Raw genomic sequence first — 22,668 nt, 5'->3', positions numbered from 1 at the left:
TATATTGAGAATTGTGAACATTTTACATAAGAAGGCAACACAACACATGGAGTACTAGAATTTATAAATTGCTGTGAACTCTGTCCTTCCATCTTCACTTTTTCTACTTGTTTTTTCTTTTTTAATATTTATTTGAGAGGTAGAGAGAGGACTCTCATCCATTGGATCTTTCCCCCGAATACTCAGCTGGCACTGGGAACTGGGAACACAATCTAAGACTCCAGTGTGGGTGGAAAGAACCCAATTACTTGAGGCATCAAGCACCTGCATTAGGAGGAAGCTGGAGTCAGGAGATGAAGCTGGGGATTGAACCCAGGTACCATAATATAGGATGCTATATTCTTACCACTAGGCTAAATGCCCATCCCTCATTTTGCCTTTTTTTTTTTACAAAAAATAAAAACATTTATTATTTATTTGAAAGAGTAACAGAGAGAACAAGGGAGACAAGATCTTGCATCTACTGGTTCATTCCTCAAGTGGCCTGACAGCCAGGGCTGAGCCAGGCCAAAGCTAGGAGCCTGGAACTCCATCTGGGTCTCCCACATGTGTGGTAGGGGTCCAACTACTTGGGCCAACTTCTGTTACCTTCCCAGGTACATTAACAGGGAGCTGGATCTGAAGTGGAGGAGCTAGAACTCAAACTAGCACTCATATGGGTTGAGGGAGTCACGCATCACAGGTGGCATTTAATTAGCTGTGCTACAACTCCAGGTCTTTCATTTTGCTTTTGTTTAATCTCCTTCATGAAATATTTCCCACAGTATTTTACAGGTTAGTTATATTTGCCCTGTAGGGTAATGCCTCAGTGGCTGTCATTCTTAAAGATCCTGTGATAGTTTTTGAGAAACTGAAAATCCCCTGGGGTAGGCATTTGGCACAGAGGTTGAAACACCTAAGGAATGCCCACATCCCTTTTTAGAGTGCCTGTGTTTGAGTCCTGACTCTGTTTCCAGTCTAGCTTTCTGATGCATCCCCTGGGAGGCAGCAGGTGAAGGCTCAAGTACTTGGGTCCCTGCCATCAGTGTGGGAGACCTGGATTAAGTTCTGGGCTCCTGGCTTTGGCTTGACCTACCCTGGATATTGTGGGCAAATGGGATGTGAACCAAATGGATGGAAAACCTCTTTCTGTGTGTCTCTGTCTCTCTGCCTTCAAATAAATGAAAAAGAAAGATGAAAAGCCACAGTAAAGCTTTACTGTTATATTTCCACTTAGATTATGCCCATGATTTCTTTCCTAACCCCAAATATCTGAGAGGGACTAACAATTGTATATATTTCATTGTCAAATGTGGAATCCTACCAATTAATACAACTTGTTAAGGGAGCAACAAAGGGGCCAACATTGTGTCATGTCAAGTAAAGCTGCCATCTGTGATGCCGGCATCCCATATGGGCACTAGTTCAAGTCTTGGCTGCTACACTTCCAATCCAGCTCCCTGATAATGCATTTGGAAAAGCGGTGCTTGGCCCCTGCACTCGTGTGGGACACCTGGACCAAGCTTCTGGCACCTTGCTTCGGACAAGCCCAGCTCTGGCCGTTGTCCATTTTGGGGAATGAACCAGCAGATGGAAGATATCTTTCCCTGTCTCCCTCTCTGTCTGTAAACTCTGCCTTTCAAGTAAATAAAAATAAATCTTAAAAAAGACAAAAGGGAGCAACAAAATGGATAGGCCTAAAGAAAGTCATAAAGATTTAATCTCTTCCCTTAGTGATTACATTGCCTTCAAATATGTTGCCCAAACACCCAGTCACAGGTTCCATTGCCTAAGTTACCACCCACAAACACCCCTTATCCTCTGTCTTTTCTTGGAAATCTCTTCTCCCTTGTGTAGATGAAGAATGAATTTGCATAGATGACAATAAATGATTATATTTACTTTTAACTGGGACTACATGAAGACAGTTTTTTTTTTTTTTAAATGGAGACAAAGCAAGTGATAACTCTAACATTAGTCATGTTGCCAAGGCAGTGGGAAAAAGACTGTACCCTTGAGCTCCTTATGGTTAATTTAAAAAGCTGTGTCTTCTGAGAGCATCATTCAGGTCTCAGCTCAAATGTCACCTATGGAAGGGACACTTAAGACACTAATTCCAAAGTGGTCTCCATATCAAAACATCCTGTTTTTTTTTTTTTTCTGACCATATCACACCGCCTGAAATGATTTATTGATTGGTTCACTGAATGGCTATCTATCCTTACTAAAATATAAATTCTATAAGTTAGGGAGTTAGTAATTTTCCATTGTATTCTCAGCACTGACACATTTTGTAGGATGTGTGAATTAAATGAGCCCTTATGCAAACATCCTGAATTATACAGTCAAGTCATTTAAAAAACAAGAATATATTCATGACCTAGAAAATTACAGTTTTTATAAATGTGAAATACTATATACATTTAAATTATAGGATTATTTATTTGAGAGGTAGAGTTACAGAGATAGAGAGAGAGAGAGACAGAGAGAAAGATCTTCTATCCACTGGCTCACTCCCCAAATGGCCACCACAGCCAGGGCTGGGCCAGGCCAAAGCTAGGAGCCAGGAGCTTCTTCTGGGTCTCCCACGTGGGTGCAGGGACCCAAACACTTGTGCCGTCTTCCATTGCTTTCCCAGGCATAAGCAGAGAGCTGGAGTAGAAGTGGAGCAGCCAGGACAGGAATCGGTATCCATATGGGATACTGGCGCCACAGGTAGAGGCTTAGCCTACTATGCCACAGCGCTGGCTCCTAAATACAGGATTTTATGATGTTTTTATAGAGACTGGGATCCTGTAAATCCCAAATTCTAAGTGAGGTGTCCCACATCCCTACGTGTAGAGCATGACAAATAATTATCAAATATACTTTCATTAAAATATGATAGAAATGTAACCTCAGTTTAAAGAAAACTCCATTTAAATAAAACAAATTTGTCACAAGATTTTTAAAACACAGGATGTATTATCGTGTAATATATCTGAAACTTTATTCACTTTAAGTGTGCATGAAAGCTTAGTTATTAATCTTTTAGATGTTCTCAAGGACTTTAAGATGTTTCTATACCACTTCTGTGAAGTATAATAACTTTCTAGAACATAAAGTAGTTCTTGAGAACTAAAATAACTACATGCAGTGTGAAGGTACTTGAACAGAGAAGGTACCTGAAGGAAGTGGTCTCCACCAGAAAGTTTATTTGTGCCCTGATCACCGGTAAAATTAAAAGGCCAATGACCAGGAAGAAGCCAATGGCTTAGCTATCCTGACAGGACCGCGTTGCTTGGGGAACCAAAGAACGGTGGAAATTTTTTGCTCTAGTGCCGAAAGTCACATTACTAACGTTCTCTTGCCCCCAATAACTAGTAACGAAACAGGGGAGTGGGGGAGATGGGCGGGGACCTGCGCCAGGAGGAATTGCACGCCAGGCCCCGCCCCTGTTTCCCAGGCAACCGGGTAAACACACTCCTTAGGCTTTCCCACTGTGAACTCCACTAGGTGCTGAGAGGCAAGCAGGAAGCTGTGGGCAGGGAGTCAGAGTGGAGATGTGCTCTTTTGTGAGAGTAGGGACCCCCAAGGTGTTGAGAACTTCCTTGGAGCCAGATACAGCTTTTCCCTTAGAGACGAGTGCTCTTGGAGAAATAAAGGTGCCTGGAGGGAAATCTCTTGGCGAGGAGGTTGGACTTCAAAATGAAGGAAAGGATGACTTAAGAAACCGGAGGGTCTTCAGGGGAAAAAACTCTCCCTTGCAGTCGGGACTCACTGTAGGATTAGGAAAAGATTCCCGCTGTGGGGAGATCCCTGAGGTTAGTTCTAACTATGAGAGGATGGCATTACCAGAAACAAAATCTCCACTAAGTAGGAGGTTTGAAATGGAATTAGAAAGACAGAATATTTCTAGGATCCCTATGGAGAGGGGTAATTTAGGGGTCGATAGGGTCTCAGCCTCACAGGATTCAAAACTTTCTCTGGGTGTGTTACCAGGAAGAGTGGGGTTAGGGAATGAGAGTCTTCTGGCAGGGTATCCTCATGGAAAGATAGCACAGCCTCCACAGGGCACAGTGTGTGGAGGTCCACAAGCTATAAATAGCAGGAGAGGTTCTGTGGCTAGTGGCTCTGAAGGGATTGACGCCTTAGTGGGAAAGCAGCCTGCTTTGGGTATGGAACAGAGACAAGAACTGGAAAAAGAGTCTACTTGTGTTATAATGGAACCCAGCACGGAGATGAAGCCTCCTGTGGAGGTTGATATTGGGCTACCGCAAGCAGAGGAACCAGGTGAAACTGAGAATACCGAGCCCCAAATGGGCTTGGTGATAGAACCTCCCCAATGCCACCTTGTACAGCAACCTGAAGAGAAAAAGGAGGCTGAGAACATTGAGCCGGGAGTGGAACCTCCAGATCGCATCAGGCCCATATACTACGGGAAATTTTTTGATCGGACGCCTTGCTGGCCAAGTGTAAGTTTTTCTAATACTTTCTAACAACTATATAAATAACATCTTGATTAAGAGGATAAAAGAGAGACTTGTTTGGGTTTGTGGAGAAAAAAAAAACCTCTCAAATATTTTATCGGGATTCTACTATCCCTTACCCCACTGAACTCTTTTCAGATGTTACCTTGACCACCTTGGATTCTCTGCCCCCTCCTAGATGTCAATTTTGTTTTCTGTACACACCAATGGTTCTTCCTGACTTTCCCTTTTCACATTCATTAAATCCCTGAATCTTCATTTTCTCAAATTTCTCGCATGTTAAGACATATGGGAATATAAGTTGTATCCTAATATTAATACTAGATGGAAACATTTCTTTTCCCACTCATTACTTAGTTGGTGAGTTATTTTTCTTTGAGCAAAGACTGATAGTGGCCATTGTTCTGGACACAGAGCAATAAAAAATAAAAAAGTCCATGACCTCTGCCCTCTAGGGTTAGGCTTATGCCAGTGATGGAGACAGAGAATTAAATTAATATTATATACATGTCTAAATGATTGGAAAACAAATGTGATTACTGCATCCTAGAAGACGCCCTAAGCTCAGTGGAAAGATTATACAACTCTGTTTGGAGGAGATGGGAAAGGCCTAACAGGAAGTAGTGCTTGAGCTGACATTGAAAGATGTAGTATTTAGAAGATGAAAGAATGAGATTAACAGAAGGCTTCCATAGCCTTGGCAACTCGTGATGGGAGCCTAGGGTGGTTACTGGCACCATAAACTGGAGTGTCAATTTGTTGGGTCAACAACAGGAGTCACTGTGCACTTGCTCCTCATGTGGGATCTCTGTCCTTAAGGTGCTATACATTGTGATTTAATGCTATAACTAGTACTCAAACAGTATGTTTCACTTTGTGTTTCTGTGTGGGTGCAAACTGTTGAAATCTTTACTTAATATATACTAAATTGATTTTCTGAATATAAAGAGAATTGAAAATGAATCTTGATGTGAATGGAAGGGGAGAGGGAGTGGGAGAGGGGAGGGTTGCGGGTGGGAGGGAAGTTATGGGAGGGGGAAGCCATTGTAATCCATAAGCTGTACATTGGAAATTTATATTCATTAAATAAAAGTTAAAAAAAAAAAGAATGAGATTAAAGCATTTTGGACTAAGAAGGACACGCTAGATAACCAAATCTTCTTGTGTTTTAGAACCATAAGTAATTCTTTAACCAGGAGGGTGTTGAGAAATAAAGATGCGGAAATATATAGAAGAAATCTGAAGGTAAAGAATACATGGGATAAAACATGTGGAAACATGTTTATTTGAAAGTCAGAATTACATAGAGAGAGAAGGAAAGGCAGAGAGGTCTTCCATCTGCTGGTTCACTCCCCAGCTGGGCTGCCGTGGCCGGAGCTGTGCAGATCTGAATCTGGGAGCCTAGAGCTTCTTCCAGGTCTCCCACGTGGGTGCATGGGCCCAAGACTTGAGCCATCTTCTACTGCTTTCCTAGGCTACAGCAGAGAGCTGGATCGGAAGTGGAGCAGCTGGGTCTCAAACAGGCAACCATATGGGATGCCGGCACTACAGGCGGAGGCTTTACCCACCATGCCACAGCAATGGCCCCTAAATAAATCTTTATTAAAGAAATATCATTCTGGGGGCCGGCCCTGTGGTGTAGTGGATTAAGCTGCCGCCTGTGGTGCTGGCATCCCATATGGGCTCTGGTTTAAGTCCTGGCTGCTCCACTTCCAGTCTATCTCCATGCTGATGTACCTGGGGAGCAGCAGAAGATGGCCCAAGCCCCTGGGCCCCTGCACCCATATGGGTGACTTGGAAGAAGCTCCTGGCTCCTGGTTTCAGATCAGCTCAGCTCTGGCTGTTGTGGCCATTTGAGGAGTGACCCAGCACATGAAAGATATCTCTGTCTCTCTCTCTCTGTGACTCTGCCTTTCAAATAAATAAATAAATAAAACCTAATATATATATATATATATATTTCTGATAATATGGTCTAGAAAGGAGAGATATTCAGTAACAAGTAGAACTTTAGAAGATCCTTCCAAAATAATGATGTGCTGAAATTAATGTAGAAATAGTAAAAATAGAAAATGAAACTAGAAAGTGTTGTGGATCTATGTGGTGAGAGTGAGGGAAGTAGGTGGGTAACCTAGGAGTTTCTACACTGGTAGTAGTTTCTTTGGAAGCCTGGCAAATAAATATCCAGTGTTGCCTATCTGCTATCTTGAAATAGCTGGAGGAGAAGCTAGGGATATAATTATTAATGTGAAAAAGTGGAAACCCTGAGTAAGGATGGAAAAGAAGATATAGGCAAGAAACTTGGGAAACACTATGAGGCAGTCAGTGAAAGAGGTGACAGTGAGGTAAGTTTTTGAAGCAAAGATTTACTTATTGTTTACCTTCAAGGCATATCAAAATTATGGTCATTCAGTAAGTCTGTTCTTTTGTTCAGTGGAAGGAAGGCTAGATGATGAAATGGGGGAATAAGTCAATCAAAGAAGAAACAGGCAAGTCGGAGAGGGTAGTACTCAGGAACATAAAAGAAGCATCCTTAAGTCATTCTGGAAATAAAGAAAGATTCCACATCCTGAGATTTGAGAATTAAACTCTGCTTCAGCTGAATTTTGGCTGAATCTGCAGACTTTTGTTCCCTGGAGGACTCTTGTCTTTGACCCACTTTGCTTTCTGATTCCGTCATTGGATTTCCCCAGCCACTGTCTTTTTACTTGACCATACCTGCTTCCTGTTTCTGTGTTGGTTCTGCAGTTTATGGTTTCTAATCTGATCTCATACAGATTCACACTCCAGCTTCTGGTTTCCAAACAGGCAATTCTAAAATCTCTACTTCCTCTTATTTTTTACACCCTCCTTTCTAAAGATAACAAAGCAGAAAAGAGGGTTAAGGAGAGAGCCACTAGGAATGGCAAAGCTTCTCTGATAAGGCAAATAGGATAAAGATTGGTTAACTTTGGGTCTTAAGGAAATAAGCAACATTGTAGAATGGCATAATAAAGGGAGAATTCATATTATGTTACCAAAAAGTGAACGGAATATTGGAATTAGAGACTATTGTGCAATTTTTCCCCAAAGGAATGTGTCAGTGAAGAGAAGGGAATAAGGATTTCATTAGGAATCTATTTATTTTGTGAACCAAATAGGAGTTTGAAATAACACAAAGTGAAAAATGAGTGGAATCGGATTCTAAATAAGCAGGAAGGAATAGAATTAGGAACACTGGAAACAGAAGGTATTATCCTTCACAAGAAAAAATATCTTCCTCTTAAGATAATTTCTTTTTTTTTTTTTTTTTGACAGGCAGAGTGGACAGTGAGAGACAGAGAGAAAGGTCTTCCTTTTGCTGTTGGTTCACCCTCCAATGGCCGCCGTGGTTGGTGCGCTGCGGCCGGTGCACCGCGCTGATCCGATGGCAGGAGCCAGGGGTTTATCCTGGTCTCCCATGGGGTGCAGGGCCCAAGGACTGGGGCCATCCTCCACTGCCCTCCCTGGCCACAGCAGAGAGCTGGCCTGGAAGAGGGGCAACCGGGACAGAATCCGGTGCCCCGACCGGGACTAGAACCCGGTGTGCCGGCGCCGCAAGGTGGAGGATTAGCCTAGTGAGCCGCGGCGCCAGCCAAGATAATTTCTTTAAAATATGTTTTTGTGTAGGATCTCTGTGCTTAATGCGTTGTACTATGTGAATTAATGGTATAACTAGTACTCAAACAGTACTTTACACTTTGTGTTTCTGTGCGGGTGCAAACTGTTGAAATCTTTATTTAGTGTATACTAAATTGATCTTCTGTATGTAAAGATAATTGAAAATGAATCTTGATGTGAATGGGATGGGAGAGGGAGCAGGAGATGGGAGGGTTGTGGGTGGGAGGGAGGTTATGGGGGGAAAAAGCCACTGTAATCCAAAAGCTGTACTTTGGAAATTTATATTTATTAAATAAAAGTTAAAAAATAAAATATGTTTTTATATATTTATATATTTGAGAGGCACACACACACAAATAGGATGAAGGGGAGAGAGTGAGAGACAGCACACTCATCCACTGGTTTACTCCCCCAAATGCTAGAAATGGCTTGGACTATGCCAGGGGCCAAAGCTAGGAGCTGGGAACTCAACAGATCTCCAAAGTCTGTGTGGCAGGACCCAACTTCCTGAGCCATCATCTGCTGCCTCCCACGGTCTGCACTAATGGAAAGCTGGAATCAGGAACTGGAGCTAAGAATTGAATCCAGGCAGTTCAATGTGGAGCAAGGGTATCTTAACTGGTATTTTAACCACTAGGCCTGCATTAAATAATTTTTATTTAATAAATGTTAATATTTATTTTTATTTTAAACCAAAATGTTACAGAAAATTATGAAAACAACTGTAATCTTCAGTGCCTGTTAACACTTTTATGCGTTTTTTTTGAAAAGATTTTATTTGAAAGGCAGAGTTACAGAGAGGCAGAGAGAGAGAGGCAGAGGCAGAGAGAGAGAGAGATCTGGTTCACTCCCCAAATGGCTGCAATGGCTGGAGCTGGGCTGATCCGAAGCAAGGAGCCAAGAGCTTCTTCCAGGTCTCCCATGTGGGTGCAGGAGCCCAAGGTCTTGGGCCATCTTCTTCTTCTTCTTCTTTTTTTTTTTGACAGGCAGAGTGGACAGTGAGAGAGAGATAGAGAGAAAGGTCTTCCTTTTGCTGTTGGTTCACCCTCCAATAGCCACCACGGCTGGCATGCTGCGGCTGGTGCACTGCGCTGATCCGAAGCCAAGACCAGGTACTTCTCCTGGTCTCCCATGCGGGTGCAGGGCCCAGGGACTTGGGCCATCCTCCACTGCACTCCCGGACCATAGCAGATAGCCGGCCTGGAAGAGGGGCCACCAGGACAGAATCCGGAGCCCCGACCGGGACTAGAACCTGGTGTGCCGGCGCTGCTAGGCGGAGGATTAGCCTATTGAGCTACGGTGCTGGCTAAGTCTTGGGCCATCTTCTACTGCTTTCCCAGGCCATAGCAGAGAGTTGGATCAGAAGTGGAGCAGTTGGATCTCGAATCGATGCCCATATGGGATGCCAGCACTTCAGGCGGCAGCTTTACCCGCTGTTCTGTAGCGCTGGCCCCTTGATGAGTTTTTTTTTTTTTTTTTTTGACAAAGCCTTGATGAGTTTTTATTAACACTTGTTGGTGGTCACTGTATCAACATCACTATTCATGGAGCCTCACAAGTATTACTTTATTTGCTCTTAGAACAATTCTATGAAGCATTTTCTACTACTAAATTCTATTTTACAAGTGAGAAAATAGACAAGTTAATTTCACCAAAATTATAGCATTAGAAACTGGTAAGATTTTTTTTTTTTTTTTTTTTGACAGGCAGAGTGGATAGTGAGAGAGAGAGACAGAGAGGAAGGTCTTCCTTTTTGCTGTTGGTTCACCCTCCAATGGCCGCTGCGGCCGGCGCATCTCGCTGATCCGAAGCCAGGAGCCAGGTGTTTCTCCTAGTCTCCCATGTGGGTGCAGGGCCCAAGGACTTGGGCCATCCTCCGCTGCCCTCCCGGGCCACAGCAGAGAGCTGGCCTGGAAGAGGGGCAACTGGGATAGAATCCGGCGCCCCAACCGGGATTAGAACCCGGTGTGCCGGCGCCGCAAGGTGGAGGATCAGCCTGTTAAGCCACGGTGCCGGCCAAGATTTGGAGTCACAAAATGCTGACGTGAAACTCTGAATGTTTTTTTTTTTTTAAATAAAGATTTATTTATTTATTTAAAAGGCAGCATTGTAGACAAAGAAGGAAAGACAGAGAGAGAGAGATCTTGCATCTTCTGTTTCACTACCCAAATGGCCACAACAGCTGAGCTGGGTAGTTTTGAGGCCAGGAGCTAGGAACTTCATCCAGGTCTCTCACGTGGGTGCAGGAGCCCAAGGACTTGGGCCATCTTCCAGAGTTTTCTTAGGCACATTAGCATGGAGCTGGATTGGAAGTGGAACAGCTAGGACATGAACTGGTACCCTTGTGGGATGCTGCTATTGCAGGTGGTAGCTAAACCCACTACACCACAACACTGGTTCTCAAATCCATTTTTACAATGTTGTCTTATTGAGCATAAAAATTATTTAGATTTTTCATTAATATTTAATAAGCATTTCACTGTTACTACAAACATTTCATAAACATTTTTGAAGGGTAAAAAAAAATCCCTTTAAGCAAATATTTGATTATTTACTTAATTGATTCTGTTTATTTGTAGGTATTTAGTTTTCTTCCAGAATTTTCTGTCAAGGGAGTTTGTCTATAGGGGCTGGTGTTGTGGTGTAGTAGGTTAAGCTGCTATCTGTGATGGTGGCAACCCATATGAGTGCAGGTTCAAATCCTGACTGCTCCACTTCCAATCCAGCTTCCTGATAATGTGCCTGGGAAAGCAGCAGAAGATGGTCCAAGTGTATGGATTCCTGCCACCCATGTGGAAGACCTGGATGGAGTTCCAGGCTCTTTGCTTCGACTTGCACCAGCCCAGGCTGTGGTGGCCATTTGGGGAATGAACCTGTAGACAGAAGATGTCTCACTCTCTCTCTCTCTTTCTCTCCCGCCCCCCCCCCAATTCTGCTTTTAAATAAATTTTAAAAAGTCTTTAAAAAATAAATAAAATGATTGATTTTCTAATATAATTATCTTTACATTTCTGGACTAAATTATTCTTGGTTGTGATATATTGTTTTTATCATGTATTCTTGGATTTGATTTGCTAGTGTTTTACTAGTATTTTTGCATGTTTAATTCTTGTCAAGTTTAGACAGCAATTTCCCTTTTTGCTGTCTTTCTCTGGGTTTGATATTCTGTCTTTTTTAAAAAAAAGATTTATTCATTTATTTGAAAGTCAGAGTTACACAGAGAGAGGAGAGGCAGAGAGAGAGGTCTTCCATCCCCTGGTACACTCCTTAATTTACTGCAATGGCCAGAGCTGCGCTGATCTGAAGCCAGGAGCCAGGAACTTTTTCTGGGTCTCCCACGTGGGTGCAGGGGCCCAAGGACTTGGGCCATCTTCTACTGCTTTCCCAGGCCATACCAGAGAGATGGATTGGAAGTGGAGCAGCCAGGACTAGAACCGATGCCCATATGGGATGCTGGCACTTCAGGCCAGGGTGTTAACCCACTGCGTCACAGCGCCGACCCCCATATTCTTTCTTTCCAGCTGTCTTCATGCTTTGTTTATATATTGTATGTATTATCTACTTCTTGTAGGGTTGGTAGAACACATACAGCTGAAAGAAAAAAGGGAGGTGATACCCAACATCCTGACCAAAGGATGGGATGGTGTTATGGGTTGGATAATAGTTTGGATGTTCCTCAAAGGCCCATATATTAGAGACTTTGTCCCCACAGTCTTACATTAATGATTAATGGATTACTGTTAATGGTTGATAGATTATGAGTAGATACTTGATCTAGTTATGGCTTCTGAGAGGAAGACCTCATAGTCATTTGGAACTTGCCCTTTGAAGGCAGTTCCTGTTAGAAGGTTTGTTATATATGCAGTGTGCTTCCTGTGTGTTTATGCTTTCTGGCTTACCATGTGTTCATCCCTCTGCCAATGCATGACTTCACCAGATAAATGAACCATTGGTGCGGGCAGATCTTGGACTGTGAACCTCCAAACCATAAGCCGAAATAAAAAGTTCCTTTCAGTTATTTTAGTTAAAGTAGCAAAAAGTTGACTAACACAAATGGTAAAGTATTTGATATACCTGAGTTCATTCAAGTCTCAGAGTAGGAAGTTCCAGTAGACATATGATTTTATAATATTGTAAGTATCATGCAGAGTGATGTCTTATATTTTTCCCTTCTCTACATTAAGAGAATCTGGTAGCTATTTTGAGAATGGGTAGAGGAAAACGGGCCGCCCTTTTATAAATTTTGTAGGACTTTCCTAGTTATGCAGGCACTGGTACTGGAGAATAATGTGCAAAGATTAGTTTTGTCTGAATTTGCAAAACCAATTTCTGCAGAACTCTGGGAAGTAGGTGGTATCATTTGTTTCATGAAGTTAGTGACTTCTATGCAAAAAGAAATTGATTCCATCACTCCTGACTCTGAGATACTCGGAGTTGGTGATCTCTGTGAATAAAATAGTTATCTTGACCAAGGACCAATAGGAGAGATGGAACCATGAACACTAACCTATAGTGAGTTTGGAGAGTTAGAAGGCAGCATGATGATTAAGAGTCTGTACATCTTCAGCAGCTGAAAATGATCTTGTATCAACCTTCCTGAGCTGACCTGAATATGAAGAATTAATTGTGTGAGAAGTGAAAGAGGTAGTTGTTCATTGAAAACTGTAATATTGGGCCGGCGCCGTGGCTTAACGGGCTGATCCTCCGCCTTGCGGCGCCGGCACACCGGGTTCTAATTCCGGTTGGGGCGCCGGATTCTATCCCAGTTGCCCCTCTTCCAGGCCAGCTCTCTGCTGTGGCCCGGGAGGGCAGTGGAGGATGGCCCAAGTGCTTGGGCCCTGTACCCGCATGGGAGACCAGGAGAAGCACCTGGCTCCTGGCTTCGGATCAGCACGGTGCGCCGGCCGCGGCGGCCATTGGAGGGTGACCCAATGGCAAAGGAAGACCTTTCTCTCTCTGTCTCTCTCTCTCACTATCCACTCTGCCTGTCAAAAAAAAAAAAAAAAAAAAAAAAAAAAAAAAAAAGAAAGAAAACTGTAATATTAAGGGTTCTGGGAGGAGGTGACCAAGCAAGGTGGCACTGGGTGTGGTTAGGGACTGAGATGGTTAGTATAGTTGGGAGTTGATTACAAACACTGAGCCTGAGCTTATAATAAATATATTTAGGACAATAATGCAAAGTTGCTTACTGATGGAGAAGAGGTGGATATGGAAAGAAGTAGGATAGAATGAATCCTATTGTATTGGATTGTAGTTGGCAGTATTTGTAGAAACTTATGATATATCTATGTCTGTGTCCATAGATGCTATTTATACACATTTAACTAGAAAGAATATTATATACTTCTTAACAGATGCATGTATTTCTGGAGTGTTTATATACCTATACATTTTCTAATTCTATCCTTTGACCTAGAAATAATGCTTATTCCCCTCCTTCCATAAATCTTTTATTTAAAGAATATAGACTTCATGGATTTCATAAATATAACTTCAGAAACATAGTGATTCTTCCCATTGTACCTGCCCTCCCACCCACACTCCCACCCATCTTCCTCTTCCCTCTTTTATTCCCAGACTTATTTTTTACTAAGATCTATTTTTAATTAATTTTATGCACAGAAGATTAACTCTATACTCGTTAAAGAGCAACAAATTGTATGAAAAAAAAAAAAAACTGTTCCTCAACAGTCAAGACAAAGGCAATTCAAAGTCATTGCATCTTGAAGTTAATTTAACTTCTTTTTGTAAGCATTCTTTTTTTTTTAGAAACTTAGTTAACTTTAAAGAAGAACCCAAGAATGACACATCTTTTGTGAGCACTTAGACATAACTATAACTTATGAGACGTAAGAATATCCTACACTTAATACACTAAAATGAAATAAATCTTTGCAAACAAGTTTTACTATTAACTCTCATAATACAACTCTTTGAGGACAGAAGTCCTGCATGGGAAGTTAGTGCACAGTGACTTCTGTTGTTAATTTAACAATTAACACTCTTATTTATGATGTCAGTGATCACCCAAGGCTCTTGACATGAGCTGCCTAGGCTATGGAAGCCTTTTGAATCCACAAACTCCATCAGTATTTAGATAAGGCCATAAGCAAAGTGGACGTTCTCTTCTCCCTTCAGAGAAAAGTACATCCTTCTTTGATGACCACTTCTTTCCACTGGGGTTTCACCCACCAAGGTCAATCATGTAGGATGCTTTTGCCACAGTGTCTTGGCTTTCCATGCCTGAAAAGTTCTTATGGGCTTTTCAGCCAGACCAGAACCTTGAGGGCTGATTCTGAGGTCAGAGTACTACTTAAAATGATTGTCATTCTGAGTCTGCTGTATGTGCTGCTTCCCATGTTGTAGCATTCATTAATTTTAATTCTATTATTATTTTTACCAAACAGTTAATCCTATCCATATGATCACTTTAACATTTAAAATGGTATTTGTACCACCCAGTTTTAGGGAATTTGGGGTCCCATGGCAAGTTTTTAAACTGTACCCTTAGAAGTAAACCCATAGGAATATATGTATAACTATACAGCTTTACAGTTATAAACTTCATATGCTTCATAATTACAACTTTAGGAACATGGTGATTCTTCTCACCATACCTACCCTCTCACCCACACTCCGACCCCCTTCCTCCTGTCTCTCTTATTCCCACTCTTATTTTTTAGAAACAATGTTTTGTAGTTGTACTGAGCACACAAAAATCCAGATCTTGATATCTAAATACCATTCTCTATTAAAAGGAATCAGGGATGCTTGGAAAATAGCCGTCTGTAGCACTGATGCATGCATATATAACATGGGCCTGGAACACCTTTCTAAGATGAAAAGTAGTAAAAGTGTTAAAGAATGATGTAAATATGAAAGAAGCTTGAAGGGGTTTTCATGATCCCAAATGGGTATTTGAGCAGTGAATACAAAAGAAATCCATGAGTTCATACTGATATAAATATATGAATGAATAAATGAACAATGAGAAAAGAAAGCTTTCTTGCAGCATAATGCTAATTAATATGTAACAGGAATGTTGAAATTAACAACCATCATAGTAAAAATGATTTAGGCAAGATTCATCAGTAGTTATTAAACAGTAAGTGAAAGTTTGTGGAGTAATTGGATATTTTATGTGGAATAATTATTAGTGACAAAGGAAAAATAACTTCATGGTGGAGAAAAATTCATTTAGTGATAAAAAAGTAGCACCAATAGGACAAAATGACAATGTGTGCACATAGCACTGTTTCTTTAATCTTCCTACTAAATATGCATAACTTAAATCTAACTAAGAAAACATTATTCAAGGGGCCAGCCCTGTGGCACAGCTGGTTAAGTTACCAATTGTGATGCCGGCATTCCATATCTGAGTGCTGGTTCAAGTCCTGGTTACTCCACTCCCAATCCAGCTTCTTACTAATATCCCTGGGAAGGCAGCCCAGGATGGCCCCAGTACTTGGGCCCCAACCATCCAGTGGAAGACCAAGATGGTGTTCCAGGTTCCTGATTTTGGCCTGGGCCAGATTTGGCTGTTGCAGTCATTTGGGAAGTGAACCAGAAAATGGAAGATCTCTATCTTTCTCTGTCTCTTTGCTTCCCTTTCCCCCTCTTTCTCCCTTTCAAATAAATAAATAAATCTTTAAGAAAAAGAGAAAGCATTATTCAAACCCAAATTGAGGGACATTTTACAAAATAACTGTACTGTTCAAGAAATGTTAAACAAGGAAAGCTTAGGAACTCTTCTAGACTGAAGGAGACAAAAGTGACAAGACAGACGCCATGCATGTGAGGTTGTCATAAAGGTATCTGGCTCAGATCTCACTTCAGAGGACCTGCTGTGCATAGTTGATTGATGGCCTTTACTCTTTTCCTTCATGGATCTACTTCAAAGTTCAGCAGACCACAGTCCCAATGACTGAACATGACTGGATGCAAGAACTGATTCTGTTTGCCCAACATAGGGTTCCTGTAATGGGAAACTTAGTTTTGAAGACCACACACTGGCTTATAATAATCCCTACTAAACTCAGCACTTGGAAGAAGGTGTAGTGGAAAGTTGTGAGTCTGAAAACAGAAGGATTAGTTGGAAGTCTGTATTTAGGGTACTTGGGGCCCTCGTTCCCCTTCTCTGTCTTGTGCTACTCTTAACTCCCTTCTCTTCCACATCAGCTCCCAATACCTTCCACCAAAACTGTGGATTTATTTCTCCAGAGGGGTTTTTGGAATCAGAGGCATCAAGCCCAGGAAATGCCAGGAGGCAGCTCTAGGCTGAAAACTGGGCATACGTAAGTAATGGTGTACTTTCTGTAAGGCAGTTTCTTTACCTTCCTCAACCACTGGATCCCTGAAGGGCCAGCATCCAGGAGTGGAGCCAGTCCTCTGGCCAATAGGCCGTGGGTGGAGAAGCAGTAGCGTTTTGTGATTAAAAGAAGGGATTTCAGGGCTGCATCCCATATGAGTGCTGGTTTGAGTCCAGGCCACTCCACTTCCTGTCCAGCTCCCTTCCACATCCAGCTGATCTGCCTGAGAAGGCAGCAGGAGATAGCCCAGGTGGTTGGAGCTCTGCTACTCACATAAGAGTACAAGATGGAGTTCCTGGCTCCTGGCTTCAGCCTGGCCTAGCCTCGACCTCTTTTCTCTCTCTGTCACTCTGCCTTTCAAATAAATAAAATAAATCTTAAAAAAAAAAGAGAGAGAGATTTGACAGCCAGTCTGCTTGTGTTCAAGTATCTGCCAACAAATAAGTATATGCCTTAGCTAATTCACAGTGCAGATGGTGACAATAGCAATAACAACTTCATGGAGACCACTATGAGTATTAAATGAATACATATATAAAATGTTTAGAATAGTGTCTAGCACATACTATGTGCCTTGTAAATTTCAACTATCATTACCATTATTGGTGCTCTCTGGAAAACTGGAGCAGCGTAGAGTATAAAAGAATTGATATTGGGGACCCTCCCAAAATACTTTCTTATCACCTTATCTGCCTATAGGGAACAAAAACCCAGTCAATAAGCCCTGCAAGACACACAGAGCTGATAATTATTTTGTGGTGCTTAGTGTTTTAATATGAAGGATCACCTTAAAGTTTGAAAAGGAGAGGGAAGACAAATTAACAGAAAATATATACACAAATGTAGAGGAAACAGAGAAAAATAAATACATGTTTACATTTACCTGAGATTAAAATGTAAGCATTTTCCATTTATCTGAAAGATAAAAGATATTATATCCGTAAAACAAGATTAGATATTTTAAAAAACAACTAGAGACAAACATTATATTAGAGAGAGAGAGAGAGAGAGAAATGATTCACTCTCCAAATGCCCTCAAATAGCCATGGTTGGGCCAGGGCCAAAAGCTGGGAGCCAGAAAGTCAATCCAAGCCTCCCTTGTGGGTGGCAGAGACCCAATCATTTGAGATATCACTGGACCTTTCTAGAATTTAAATATAGCTGCTGGTATTGTGGTATAAGGGGTAAAGTTGCGTCCTGCGACACTGGCATCCCACATAGGTGCTGATTTGAGTTCTGACTGCTCCACTTGATCCAGCTCACTGCTAAAGGCCTGGGAAAAGCAAAAGAAGATGGTCTAAGTACTTGGGCCCCTGCTAGCCACGTGGGAGACCTGGATGAAGCTCCTGGCTCCTGATTTCAGTCCAGCCCAGCCCTAGCCATTGCGACCATCTGGGGAATCAAACAGCGAATGGAAGCTCTTGCTCTATCTCCACCTGTAACTCTTTCAAATAAATACATCTTAAACAGATTTGAATATGATAATAAAAATAGAAATTCGGGGGCCGGCGCCATGGCTCACTTGGCTAATCTGCCTGCGGTGCTGTTATCCCATATAGGCACCAGGTTCTAGTCCCGGTTGCTCCTCTTCCAGTCCAGCTCTCTGCTATGGCCCGGGAAGGCAGTGGAGGATGGCCCAAGTGCTTGGGCGTCTGCACCCGTGTGGGAGACCAGGAAGAGGCTCCTGGCTTCAGATTGGTGCAGCTCCGGCCGTAGCAGCCATTTGGGGGGTTAACCAAGGGAAGGAAGACCTTTCTCTCTGTCTTTCCCTCTCACTGACTGTAACTCTACCTGTCAAATAAATAAATAAAAAAATCTTAAAAAAAAAATTAGAAATTTAACAGAGGGGCTGGTGGTGAGCCACAGCTTGCAATACTGGCGTCCCATATAGGCAATGGTTTGAGTCCCAGCTGCTCCACTCACTTCCAATCTGGCTCCCTGCTAATGTGCCTGGGAAAGCCTCAGAAGATGGCCCAAATACTTGGGTTCCTACCCACATGGGAGATTCAGAAGAAGCCTCAGGCTCCTAGCTTTGGTCTGGCCCAGCCCCAGCCATTGCAGCCATTTGGGTGAGTGAACTATTGAATGGAAGATCTTTCTCTGTCTCTCCTTCTCTGTTCTCTACCTTTCAAATAAATAAATAATTCTGTAAAAAAAAAAAAATCAACAAAGAGAGGTGAGTGTTGTGCAATGAATTGAGCCACCAATTGTGACACCAGCATTCATTGTCAGAGTGCCATTTCAAGTTCTGGCTGCTCGGCTTTCAGACCTGCTGCCTGAAAGCAGAGGGTCTGGGAGGGTACTGGATGGTTGCTTAAGTACCTAGGTCTCTGCCATCCTCTTGGGGATGTAGATGGAGTTCTGTACTCCTGCTTCTGCCTGGCCCAGATCTGCTGTTGTCATTTGGGGAGTGGACCATTTGATGGAATCTCTCTCTCTCCCCCTTTCAGATAAATAAATGAATACATCCTTAAATTCAACAGTGGATTGGAATTTAAAGAGAGACATATGACTGGGTTAGCCATGGATGAGACTTGTTAAACATACTAAGACACTATAGAGGTTCACTTTAGTCTAGAAGTTATGATGTCTGCATCTCATAATGAAATACTTGCTTTTGATACCTAACTCTTTTTCTGGTTCTTCACTTCATCTTGTTGATTATGACCAGGGTTCAGTTCCCAGCTCCAGCTTTGGCACCCTTCTTCCCATCCCTGCCTGCCTTCTGTTATGGGCATTGTTATGGGCATCTCTCTTAAATAAATAAATTTAAAAAAAAATTTAAAAGACATAGTAGAAAGAAAGTAGATATAAATGGATTTCATTTTTGTGTGCCCAGTCAAAACACAAGACAATATAGAAACCTGATCACAACTGATTCTCAAAATTGTTTTTCGAATCTGTGATGAATATGAAGGGCACTGCTGTCCAACAGAATGTTTGTAATGATGGAAATGTAGAATGTGTATTATCAAATATTTGGAAGGAAATTAGACCAGGCATGAATAAAATTACCTGTCAGGCCATGGATTTGTCAATCCAACAATTATTCTTTGCTTTCTTGTATCTCTTTAACCATCTATCACCCAAATGGTGGTTGCTGGAATATCACTATTATCTTCAGTCTTTTTTTTTTTTTTTTTTGACATGCAGAGTGGACAGTGAGAGAGAGAGAGAGTCAGAGAGAAAGGTCTTCCTTTACCGTTGGTTCACCCTCCAATGGCCGCTGCGGAGGATTAGCCTATTGAGCCGTGGCGTGGCCTATCTTCAGTCTTACAAGGTTGCCTCTCCATTGAATTGTTAGAAAGGAAACATTTTCCTCTGCCCTGGGTTGGTAACTGGGAACATGTGAGTTAAATTAAGAAAAGACTGACGAGAAAAAAGGAATGCAATTCTTATTAATATTTATATGCTTGGGAGTTCATAGAAAATAAATGATATTCAAAGAAGTGGTTAGAATCAGGGACTTATATAACAAAGGACAGAGGGTTTGGGCTTCCAAGAGTATAGAGAAAAGACTAGGAAATATATGGGGGAGGGCCAGCACCACGGCTCAGTAGGCTAATCCTCTACCTGCAGTGCCAGCACCCCAGGTTCTAGTCCTGGTTGGGGCACTGGATTCTATTCCAGTTGCTCCTCTTCCAGTCCAGCTCTCTGCTGTGGCCTGGGAAAGCAGTGGAGGATGAGTGGAGGATGGCCCAAGTCCTTGGGCCCTGCACCCCACATGGGAGACCAGGAGGAAGCACTTGGCTCCTGGCTTCGGATTGGCGCAGCACGCTGGCCGTAGCGGCCATTTTGGGGGGTTGAACCAATGGAAGGAATACCTTTCTCTCTGTCTCACTAACTCTGCCTGTCAAAAATAAAAAAAAAAAAATAAAAAAAAAGAAATATATGGGGGAACTAATGGAAGATAAGAACTAGGTTAGTAAGATGTGTTTATGCAAACTTATATTGGTCAACAATTCCTCTCCTGTGAGCAGTTGCTCTTATCTAACTGTGTTTTCATTGTAGGCATTTTGACAAAAGGAAATTTATCTTTGCCTTTAAGCAGGAAAGGGAGAAGAAAGAGAACTGTCTATTTGTTGATTCTTGATGTGGATGAGGCAGGGAGTCAGGAAGGGAAAGGAGTTAAGGATTGCCAACACCCAAGCCTTGTGCCCTATGCAAATCTCATCATCTTCCATGGCATTTCAACATGGGTCATCATGTAGCTAAGCCTCACTTTCCATCATGCTCCCATCACCATGACACCTTCCTAGAGACCTGCACATGAACTGCAGCCCTGCCAAAATCTCTCTCTTGGATCTTCAATCACACCTGGCCCTGAGCACCACCCCTAACTTAAGGGGTGACCTGAACCTATGTGGGGTCAATCTCTCTTTTGAGGTTCCCCACAGTGACATTTGAGTGTGTACTTTTTTCTTTTGCCTTTTTTTTTTTTTTTAATTTGGCAGTTATTCCAGTGAGTGATTATTCATTCATTCATTCATCTGATAGAGCTATAGCCGGGGGGGGGGGGTTTCCTTCATCTGCTGGTTCTCCCCTCAAATGCTGGCAACAGCAAAGTCTGGGTGGGGCCAAAGCAAGAAACTGAGAATGTTGGGGGGGGGGGAGTTGGAGTTGGGTGGGATGGGATGGGGGAAGGGGGACCCTGGCTAGACTTTGTCCAGGTTCTTTTCTCTATGTATAAAACTGTTCAAGGAGGAGACATAGATAGAGGTGAGCAGTAAAGCAGGATTTATTTTAAGAGAAAAGGAAAGTATACACTATGATTGTGGGCAAACTTATGAGGGAGAGCTGCAGTTAATAAATTTCAGAATTGGGGCCAGTACTGTGGCTTCATGGGTAAAGCCGCCCCCTGTGGCATCACATATGGGCACTGGTTCGAGTCCAGCCTGTTACATTTCTGATCCAGCTCCCTGCCAGTGTGCCTGGGAAAGCAGAGGAAGATGGTCCAAGTATTTGGCCCCTGCACCCATGCGGGAGACCCAGAAGAAGCTCCTAAATCCTGGGTTCCGATGGGCCTGGCTCCAGCTGTTGTGGCTGTTGGGGGAATGAGCCAGCAGATGAAAAGTCTCTGTTTCTCTGCCTTTCAAATAAATAAATAAATCGTTAAAACAAACAAACAAAAAAGATTCTCTCTTAAATGTTGATGGTTCTCCCTGTAAGAGGAATTCTGTGCATAACACCTAACATAATTAAAAAAACCTTTCACTTATCCATCTACATCCATCTATTTATATATTCATCCATTCATCTCTCCATTTATTTAATTAATCCACCCCCTGCCAGCCACATGTATATATTTATCCATCCATTCCCCTCAATTCTCAATCTCTCTGATATTCTCTCTCTCTCTCTCTCCCTCCTTCCTTTCCCAGGGACCCAGAACATTCTTTATGAGAAATTTCTTTCTTTTAGTTTTTAAGAGAAAAATTTACACTCCCAAAAATAGACAAAGGGAAAATAGATAAGAGTTGCCTTTTTGGGAATGACACAATGAGCCACTGTAATCTTTGTTTTGGGCAGAGGAAGGACAGATAAGATCGAAATTAGAATCAAGTAGACAAAGCCAAGTGAGATTTGGGCCATTCACTGAAGGGACTGGGCCAGAAGTGTGTCAGAGTTAGTGTATTGATAGAAACATACGCACCCACAATTAGACACACTTAATTCTTTTTTGGTCTTAGCTTTAGTGCCACTTCATTCCCACTTCACTGGTGATGTAGTTTAATGAATAATTATCCTGTGAGCTGTGACAACATTGCTTCTGAAAGTTGAATTCACAAGCATGTCACAGAGGTTCCTTTTTTTTTTTTTCCTTAAAGATTTATTTATTTATTCGAAAGGCAGAGATAGAGAGAGAGAGGGAGGAGAGCAGAGAGAAAGATCTTTGATAAGCTAGTTCACTCCTCAAACGGGCTCAATGGTCGTGCTGGGCCGATCTGAGGCCAGGAACCAACGGCTTCTTCTGGGTCTCTCTCGTAGGTGCAGGGGCCCAAGAACTTGGGCTATATTTGGCTGCTTTCTCAGGTGCATTATTAGGGAGCTGGATCTGAAGTGGAGCATCTGGGACTCAAACCAGTGCCCATAAGGGATGCCAGTGCCATGGGTGGTGGCTTTACTGGCTACACCTCAGTGCCAGGCCCAATTCCAGAGGTTCTGCAGCTGTATGCATCACTGACAATGCTGGTAGCATAAAAAGATACCTAGGATTAAAATACATGTATTTTATTATGTTTTTGTTGAATCTGGGTTGCTTTAGAATTAAT

The 22,668-nt window shown here is 42.3% G+C and overlaps 1 protein-coding gene across 1 annotated transcript in view; it reads left to right on the top strand.

Annotated features, from left to right (window-relative positions):
- Positions 1-3,521: 3,521 nt before the first annotated feature.
- The window catches only part of EFHB (EF-hand domain family member B), a 65,345-nt gene continuing 46,198 nt past the window's right edge, over positions 3,522-22,668 (top strand). The window contains exon 1 of the mRNA XM_062215173.1: positions 3,522-4,433. Coding sequence (XP_062071157.1) covers positions 3,522-4,433 — 912 coding nt within the window. The remainder of the gene's footprint in view (positions 4,434-22,668) is intronic.

Source organism: Lepus europaeus, chromosome 2, assembly GCF_033115175.1.
Source record: "Lepus europaeus isolate LE1 chromosome 2, mLepTim1.pri, whole genome shotgun sequence".
Taxonomy (NCBI): Eukaryota; Metazoa; Chordata; class Mammalia; order Lagomorpha; family Leporidae; genus Lepus; species Lepus europaeus.
The sequence above is the reverse complement of the archived record's forward strand: the minus strand, read 5'-3'. Positions and strand labels throughout refer to the sequence as shown.